The following is a 10,288-nucleotide window of genomic DNA, read 5'->3' on the forward strand; positions in this document are numbered from 1 at the left end:
GACATCTCAGATGGCACTTGATCTTCTCAAACCTCTTCGTGCTAAGTAGAGCAGTTAATGCCTCTACTGGCCCTAAGAGCTTCAGTGGCTCCTAGCTCAGCATTCTGTGGGGACAGGGGGTTCTTTCAGTGATTTATCATGAAGTTTAAAATTGCCATTTCTAAAACCGATTTAGGTCCTGCTGTTCTATACCAGTATACTCACCAGAAGTGTTGTTTACATCCTCTCGATACTATGAAGGAAAAAATTTACCACCACCTAACTCATTAAAAATGCTCTGCAGGCCTGAGGCTCAAAAGCCACAATATGAACAAAAAGAGCTCAGTCCCCCTCAAGGACACTTTATTTCATGAGCTCTCTCACTCAGAATCCTTAGCTTCCTCAGAGCCCCTGTCTTAAATGTAATATTAAACCAGAGGCAAGAATGTGTTCTTTCTGAATGTAGTTCTCTTACCAGTTTTCATTTCAAACGTGGGCTGTGCTGGGTTAATCTTTGTACTCCTTGCCACTTTCAAATCCAATAATGTTTTTTAATCTAACCGCTGATTTTAACATTAAAAACACACTACCATAGAACAACGTTGTCCTCTATTTGCATGCCAATACAAATATTTTTGAAGGTTGTCTCTCTTTTACCTTGAATATTTTCCGATGCTGCAACCTCCAGCTTAATCCTAAATGCTTGACAATGAATGCATGTAACGCAGAGTGTTATTATTGCCTCCGGCTAGCTTCATGTCATCTAGTTTGTCTTTTGGTTCACTCCTTTGATAGTATTATCAGGACCAATTCTCAATCTGCCAGATGCATTTCCTCACAAAAGGACAAATCTAAGAAGGCTTGTGTTTTTCCCTCTCTTTTCCAGGACTGCTTGCTTTAAAGGATTTCCTCATCCTTTTTATTTTTTTCATGAAACTGAGCTTGCTTAATCAGAGATGGAACAAACAGACTGCAAACCCTACCAGCCTCTGTCAAAAGTCAAGCATGAAATGGATCTAGCTTATACCAGTTCTTCCGATGAGAGTGAAGATGGAAGAAAACCAAGACAGTCTTACAACTCCAGGGAAACTCTGCATGAGTACAACCAAGAGCTGAGGATGAATTACAACAGCCAGAGCAGAAAGAGGAAAGAAGTAGAGAAATCTACTCAAGGTATGTTTTTATTGGATTTTTACAACTAATATTATTTCTCATTAGAGAATGCTTGTTGTGCATAAACTTATGTTTCAAAAATAAATTTGCTGATGTTAACTGGTTAATAAATTGCACTGCTTACGTATGCTCAGGGAATCTGTTTCATATGCCAACCCAGCTGAGGTTGTAGGTTACATGTGCTTTTTACGGATTATGCATGAATTTGGATGCAACAATCCTCTTATCAGAGCATTCAAAATTTGTCTAATCCTACAAATAGCCATTTACAGACTGAAGGATAAATAATTTAAAGTAAGAAGAAAAGTAAACAGCTAAGTGCTTTTCAAGCCATTGCCTATATGGGACAAAAGTCTCAAATAAATATTTGACTGCTGACAAAACTAGCAGATTAATGGAGACCATCCAACAAGGGTCCAGAAAGTCTGTCATCAGAATGCAGAAACCTTGTGCAGCGCAATCTGAAGGAAAAGTAAGAATTTTTTGGAACCCTTCCTACCACAGCCATATTTTGGAGCATATTCTCTGAATAGCCTTGGTTTCTCAATTATGGATTGACAAAACAGTTTCTAACAAATTAGAAAAAGGTAGATAGAAATGTAATTCTCTATTTCTTTTTAACTGATAGATGAGCAGTATTAGGCACTATTTTAACTACATAGAAAAAAAGACGTTGACATTGGCACAAGTTATTTTTTATGACTAAGTCAATACTGAGATTAAAAAAAAATAGATTTGGTTATCTAGATCAATGATTCTCAAAGTGTGGGCCTTGGACCAGCAGCATCAGCATAATCTGGGAACTTCTTAAAAATGCAAATTCTCAAGCCCCAACCTAGACCTACTGAGTCAGAAACCCTGAGGGTGGGACCCAGCAATATGTGCTTTACACGAGCCCTCCAGGGGATTCTGATTTCTGCTCAAGTTTGAAGATCACTGCTCCATCCTTCTGAGAGCTCTTTTTCTCAGATGGCTTCAATGATCACATCTATTTGGGTGACTTCCAAATATTTATCTTCAGCTCTAACCTCCTTCCTGAACCCTAGTCCTAAATTTTCAGTTACCTGATGAACATTTCCAAATGAATAACACACTGGCAACTCTAAACCAGTCTGTCTAAAGTGGAAACAATCATTTTAATCCCACCCCCCGATCCCATTTCTCTTCCTTGTTTCACTGACATCTGTTAGTAATGCCTCCATTCTCCTAGTCAACCGCATGTACTCTCTGTATCTAATCGGTTGCCTCATCCAGCAGAGTTGATTTCTACAGCTCTCAAATCCATCTTCTCCTCTCCATTTTCATTCTCATTACTCTCATTATATCTCATCTAGACTGTTTTTTGTTTCCTAATGTGTTTCCCTGGATCTCACCTGATCTGTCTTTAATCCCTTTGCTGTACTGTTACCTCTTTTTGGAATATCCTTCCCCGCTATCTCCCTTTACCTACCCAACCATTTTTCAAGGCCTAGCTTACAAGCATCCTTTGCCACTGAACCCTGTTGCATTCTCACCCCCAACACCATTACTACCCCCATGGTGTAGGTAGTCTCTTCCTCCATGAACGTCAAGGATACTTTATTTGAACCCATTTCTACCTCCTATTATGGTTGTGTATATCCTCCTAGATTGTGCTCTCAATGAAGATGGGGATCATGATTTCTTTACTGATCTCTATTTTTATACAAAACTTTGCATACAGTATTGCTTTATATGTTTTTATTTAAGGATTAGTTGCTGTCACCTGAAATGCAAGTGCTCAGCATGCATTGAAAACTGCTTTTTAAATATTACCATGTCAAATGCAGTTATTACAAGTGAAAACTGTATTCTAATTAGTGCTGGAATCATACATTTAAAAAACTTTAAATTGAGCCAGAGATTTAATATATTTATACTAACATTTAAATATACATTAAATGTTTGTGATATTAACTATATTACTCATTTTTATCTCAACATAATTTTTAAAAATCTTGTATCTCTTTTCAAGTAATTCATTTTAATCTTCCATATTTTTTAGTTAAGATCATAAATTTGCTCTAAAATAATTTTCTTCTTCTGCTTGACAATTTGGAAATGTGTTCCTATGGGGATTTTTTTGGCTTTAAGAAATGTGTGGTTCCCATTAAAATATTTATCTGTAAGTTTGTCCTTACAGAAGATGAATTTACAATTGTGACTTGTGGGTTGTGGGATTAGGGTGTAGAGTGGTTGACCTAGTATGTTATGAGTTCAAATAAGAATGCAGTCTGGTGACAGTTCTAAAAGTATAAGCAATTTTATGCTGAGTCAATATAAAAAGCTTCCCACCCTTAGATTTCTGTCTCTGTGAAAGTGATCAAAAGGAATTTGGGGCACAAATTCCTAGGCTCAAATGATCCTTTTGCCTCAGCCTCCTGAATAGCTGGGACTACAGGCTCATGCCACCATGCCTGGCTAATTTTTTCTATTTTTGGTAGAGACGGGGTCTCACTCTCACTGAGGCTGGTCTCAAATTCCTGAGCTCAAGCGATCCTCCTGCCTCAGCCTCCCAGAGTGCTAAGATTTTACAGGCATGAGCCACCCTGCCCAGCCCCTAGTTTCTCTCTCAATAAACTATTTTTACTCAATAACCTTTTATTTAGTATTTAATATGTGTCAGGCTTTGAGGCCAATGCGGGGGAGGGAGATGACTGCTTATAAGAAACTCATAATATGGTGGAGAAAATAGACATTCGAAACTTATCACTGTAATTAAATGTATTAAGTGCTTTTACTGATAAATAAAGTACTGTGGAAGTATGTCAGACGAAACAACTAACTTCTTCAGGGGAATCAGGATCCATGTGAATAAGAGTTTAGCAGGAGAACATTCCAAGAGACTAGATTTGCAGCTGGAAAGTACACAGCTGTGAAAGAGACCTGGAACAGTGAAACATTCAATATGACTAGAGCAAAATATGTTGGAGCCAGATTATGAAATCTTGCATGCCCAATTTAAATGTTTTTCCCCCCTTTAAAGAAAAAAAAAACTTTCGATTGCTGGAGAATTTCATGATGAATTATAATTTTTAGGATGAGAAGTATGCAAGTGAATTGTAGAAGTATAGGTGGCAGTGTAGATGACTGATTGCAATTGGGAATAACCGGTTGCAGGGAGAAAATCTGTGAGGCCACTGAATTAGGCCAAACCTGAGAATGGCAATGGAGGCTAAACAACGGCTATGGAGTTGAAGAGACACATTCAAGAGATATAGGTGTGGTCAAAGTGATAAGACTTGATAATTGATGGCCAGTCAAGATTGAAAAAAATAACAGAATCAAGGATGACTTAAAGTTTTAAGTTTGGGAAACTGAGAGGATGGTGATTCATTTACCAAAAGAAAGAATACAGTAGGAGGAGCAAGTTTGAAAGGGAAGAAGATAAGTTTCTTTTTGGACATGTTAAGTTTAAGATGCTATGTGACATCAGGCAGTTGAAAATGTGTGTCTAGGATTCATGACAGATCTGGGCTGTCGATATAAGTAGATTTGAGCTCATCGGTGTCCTGGAGTAGAAGATGCCTGGAGATGGATGAGATTACCCAAAGACGGTGCATAGAGTTGAGACTAGAACAAGGCCAAGGACAAAAACCTAAATCTATCATCCATGAACTGACATAAACAGATTTTGAACATATTTATATTTTTAGCCAGCACCATCCTTCAGCGCACTGACTTATACACACTAAAGTATTAATATAAAGGTCCAGGAGATAAAAGTCTGGAAATGGGATCTCATCTGCCACTGACTCACTGATCTGTAGAGACACCTAGGAGGGAAAATATGTACCCTTTTGGAGGAGAAATGAATTGTCCTATGTTAGGCAAAATGGTGGGCCCAATCGTCATCTTTTTTGTGAGTCTGGAATCCTCTATTGTTTTATTCCATGTATTACTACCTGTGAGTCAGAGAAAACATTTTTAATTTTCACAAATACATGTCAGTGGTTGCATCTTGCATCAACATTGCTAAAATTGACCCTAACTCATTATTTTCAAGGAATAAGAGTCTCAGAAAATCATTAAGTTTTAGGTTGGGAAGGAAGAAAACAAACAAAATATGATTTGGGCAACTGCTGTAGTGCCTGGCACTGTGCTTAGATGCCTTTCAAGTTTACTAGCTGTGCAACCTTAAGCAAGATACTTCGGCTCTGAGCCTGTTTTCTCATCTGCAAAATTGACTTCATCATCATCATCATCATCATCACCACCATCATCACAGTAATAATAATACTAAATATTGAATTGTACCTACCCCATTCTAGGACTCTGCTAGGTGCTTTACATTTGCTCCTCATAAACACCTTATGTGGCAAGAGGTATTCTCCCTAGTTTACAGATGACATAACTGAGGCTGAGAGAGGAATAACTTGCCAGAGGTTTCACAGCTAAGAAATGGTGAGAGTTGGGATTAGCAATCAAGTCTATAGCTTGAAAGCCTCATTCTTCACTATACTATGCTGCCTCCCATACCCACATAAGGAGGTTGTGATAAGGATTGATTGCCATCAAGAGTGTGAAAATGTTTAGGAATTAAAAAGATGTTAGTTTCCCTTCATTTCCTTTCTCAGCAACCTTGCCAGCCTCTTTATGTTCCAGTTACCAAAGGTTTACAAGGAGGTTAAATGCTTTTCCATTTTGATTATCATTAGAAAAGGGCAGATGATGTGCTATATAATTTATCATGAAATATTCCTGTGTCTGTTTTTTTTTTTTTTTTCTACTTTTTAGCGAAGTTAATGTTTTATCCAATTCAGGGCTAGTCTGGGAGAAATAATAATGAGAGGAAGTACTCTATCCCATCTGAAAGTATATTCATATTATTATCATTATTTGCTGAGAAAGCAGCACCCCCCCACACACATATACATGGAGTGTTGGGTTCTAAAACTGATTTTCTTATTTTCCAAAAGCTTTTGAATTAAGGGATGAACACTAATCTAATATTATTCACAATTCTTTGCTAACAGGATGAATGAGCCCTAGGCAGGCTTATTTTATTTGATTTTTGGCAGGTTGAATAGCAGGGGTAGATTTCCTGGAGGCACACAGGCTAGCAATTGTTCCCAAGCAGCCTCACTTCCAAGGGAGGCATCAATTAACTAAGAAATTAGTATAAAACAAACGAAAATATAAACATATGGATATATAAACAAAGGGTAGTAATTTTAGTTATGAAAATTGCCTTATAATTTTATATAAATAAGATTAGTTTTGAATGTAGCCATTTCACTGCAAAGTAATTATGAATGAAAAGTCACCCATGAATAAAAAGGAGGTATAGTCAGGACCTGTTACAAATCCCAGAAGATCATAGACTCCTAAGATACTACAGCTGACATAAACATTTCATTTCTCCCATCTTAATCTGCTCTTTTGAGGCTCCTTTTCCTCCTATAGTATGGTTTTTGTTTGGTTGGCAGGTTGATTGTTTTCCTCTTACGGATTAACCTATATCTCACATTATCGCCATCTGGTGGAAAAAATTTAAAACTGCCAATTTGTATTTGCCAAGATAACATGGAAGCAAAGGTTATCGAACATCCATCCATCCCTCCATCCATTCATTTGTTCCTTTATCCTTTTATGCATCAGCGTTCATTTAATGTCAGCTATGTGCCAGGTACTGTGCTAGTTGGATGAAGTTTATCATGAAATAAGTGGAGACCCTAGTGACTATTATTTTCCCACTTTTTGCCCCAGGTTGATAACCACTTCGTCCCCCACAGCAGAAGCTGCTTAAGCAGTACTGCCACCTGTGGGTTCAAGCAGTAGACAGATGCCCAAATTTGAAAAGCACGTTTCTCTATTCTTATTTCAAGCACTTAGCAGTTGTTTAAACTATTGCTTGATTATATCTAGACAATTTGGATAACAGTTCCTACAAAAATCTTAAAAGAACTCTTAATCTCAGGATCTGTATTTACGTGGTAAAGATCACAGATGGTAGGTGTAATATTAATGTAGCAAGACCTATAAAACAAAAATTTTAGCAGCGTCTGATCACATGTAATGAATTTTCTGCTGTGAGCACGTTATGCTTGTAGTTGTCACAAATTTCTAGCATAAAAATCTAGAATGACTGTTCTGAAAGAATTTAGTTAAGAGAAAATTAACCAAGTTATTTAGAAACAACTTCAATTGGCTCATGTCTTTCAGCTAGTAGCATTTGTTCGTGAAAATTTATTCTATAAACATTTACTTACACAGCATCTGAAACTATAATGGAATGTCCATGACACTCGTACCACTGCTCCCTCTAACTTTCCCAGGGCAGACATCCCTAATTAATCATAATGCTCTTTCCTGTTGAGCCCAACTGCAGCCTCACATCCTTTTCAACACAACATTCCATTCAAGCATTGTCAATCAATTAGAGTTGACAAAAGATGTAGCCTGTTTCCAATCTGTGGTCTGCTTATCTGTGCCAAGTTCTGTATAAAAGTCTGAAGATATATAGGTGAATAAGCAGCAGTCTTTGCCCTCAATGAATTCAGAGTACAGTTGGGAACATAGATATAAATCAGCAAGAGTGATGCAGTATGATTGGTGTTATAATAGTGGTATATATAAAGTACTTTGGGGGTTTACAAGCTAGAACCATGTACTCTACTTGGCGAATGATGAAAATGATTATGAGAGGAATATCTGAAATTTATTAAACACCATTTATTAGATAGATTATGTTATTTAGTCTTCCCAATAATGCTATGAAGTTAGGATCAATATTATACCCATTTTACGGTGAATAAAGTGAAGCATAGAGATGCTAAATAACTTGCCCAATATTACAGAAGTAGTAAATGATAGAACTGGAATTGGAACCCAGCCAGTCTTACATTATAACCCGCTGCCATAACTACTATGGACAGATAGACAGCTCTAAATTCAGATCTCAAGTTTCAAGAAGTGTGTGTGTGTCTGTGTCCGTGTGTGTCTATGTGTGTATCCGTGTGTATCTGTGTGTCTGTGTCTATGTTTATGTGTGTCTTTGGAGTCATTTAATATTGTTAAAATGTCCCTATTACCCAAAGTGATCTATAGATTCAAGGCAATCCCTATTAAGATTCCAATGTCATTTTTCACAGAAATGAAAATAAGCGGTTCTTGAAACTGTGGGAGTAGAAGGGATCATCCAGTGAAAATATGTACAGTCAGAAATAAAGAGAGCCAAGCATGATACCCTGAGAAGGACTGGATTTAAAATAGTGGGCAGAAGAAAAATGGTCTTGTGATGTCAGAGAAGAACCAAAAGGAAGGGGTATCACATAAGCCACAGGAGAAGACTTTCCAGCAGAAAGATGTGACTAATATTATCAAATACTTCAGAATTAACAAGTAGAATGGAAATTGACAAAAGGCAGTAAAACAGGCAGTTTAGAAGGTCCTTCCTGATATTAGACCAGAGATTGTCAATCTTGTTGGGACATTAAAATAATCTAAGGAGTTTTACAAATCCCAGTGCCAAGACTGTTCCCAAGACCAATTAAATTAGAATTTCCAGGGTTGGGACCAAGGCATTTCAAAACTCTTTTCAGGGATTCAAATGAGCATCCAAGACTGGGTTCCATTGCCTTAGAGTAAACAGTTTCAGTAATATTAGAGAAAGACACCAAATCACAAGGATTTGAAGAGTGAATGCAAGTGAATGTAATTATTGATATAAGACTCTGTTAGATAATGTTTCTGGATCTCAGTTGGAAAGAAAGACTTTGAAAGGGGAACATTCACTGCATCCTCTAAGGCAGGAAGTAAGTTCTGAAATGGAGTGTCAAGAAGTTAAAGTAGTTGATGTCTTGACGGTCTAAATCTTCTTGGATAAAGAAGAGACAAGATTATCTGCTGAAAGTGTGGATCAAATCAAAGGCTTCAGATGTATAGTGAGAGAGGTTTTTGACTAGGCCACAAGAGAGTTGTACATACATATCTGGAGCTCAGAGGAGGTAGGACTTAAGATGGAGATGTGGGAACATTAATGACAATAAATATTGTTGACCACTATGTGTCAGATACTCTGCTAAGTGGGTTTGCATATATTTTTTATTTAGTCCTTATTACAACTCTATGATATAGAGATAATCATCATGACTCCTATTTTATAGAGTCACACAGCTTGAGTAAGTAGCAGAGCTGAGATATAAATCCATGGCTCTCTGACTAAAGCCTATGTTCTTCCCACTACACTATTAGGAGCATCTCTAGTAGATGATGTCCACACTATGCTATGAGCTTTAAATATTCATTCTCATTTGGAAAAAATGTTTTCCAAACAGTATTGAGTGCCAAACTAAACTTGGAAAGCCTGTATTTTGGGGAAATCACTCTGTATAACAGATTTAAGGAAGATAGAATATATACTTTATGTGTTAAAATGTCTTCTTCTAATGAAAGGGGAATTCTGGACTCTCCTCCATATTATTACCAGTGATCTTTGTAAAACACAAATCATATTATACTATTCTTATGGAAATCATTCTATGTCACCCAATGCCTAGAGTATTAGTTCTTCACAACAAGGAGGACTCTTTTTCAGAAAAAAATGCACATATCACAATATTTGTCGTAAATGTTATGTGGTTCAGAAATCCCTTGAAGACTTTCCGCATCCATGGGCCATGGGTTAAGATTCTCTGCTAGGGTAATTTCACTCCCCTTAGTTAATGCAACATAGATCCTCTCCAAGATTTAGCGGTAAAAGGGAAGCTTCAGGGGTGTGGAGGTGGGAGGCCACCAGGCAGTAAACTCTGCCCCTGAATTTCACCTTCTCTTGGGTTTATGTCACTTTGATTTACTATCATCATCATCAACTAGGAAGTTTTCCACCTAGTGCCAGATCTACAGTCTGGGTTTTGTTTCTGACAAGGGATGTAATATTTCCTTATATAAACATGTATACAATATACCCCTATATACAAATTATATTTTTAAGTTCTGCTGGTGGATGCAAATATACATATTGTACAGATAAGTTTGGAACCCAGTATTGGAGAAGGAAAAAGAGCTGGAAAAGGAAAAGAAGTCATATTAGTGGAGAAATGGAGGAGAGATATTTATAGTGGTGAAATGTAGAAGTTGTATCTTCAAGCATCTTTTTATTTTTATTTATTTATTT

General features: G+C 37.1%; 1 protein-coding gene across 1 annotated transcript in view; it reads left to right on the forward strand.

Annotated features, from left to right (window-relative positions):
- Positions 1–865: 865 nt before the first annotated feature.
- Positions 866–10,288, forward strand: part of TENM1 (teneurin transmembrane protein 1) — a 566,532-nt gene continuing 557,109 nt past the window's right edge. The window contains exon 1 of the mRNA XM_012664836.1: positions 866–1,152. Coding sequence (XP_012520290.1) covers positions 936–1,152 — 217 coding nt within the window. The 5' untranslated portion in view covers positions 866–935. The remainder of the gene's footprint in view (positions 1,153–10,288) is intronic.

The sequence above is a fragment of the Propithecus coquereli genome, unplaced genomic scaffold (assembly GCF_000956105.1).
Source record: "Propithecus coquereli isolate 6110/MARCELLA unplaced genomic scaffold, Pcoq_1.0 Scaffold92, whole genome shotgun sequence".
Lineage (NCBI taxonomy): Eukaryota > Metazoa > Chordata > Mammalia > Primates > Indriidae > Propithecus > Propithecus coquereli.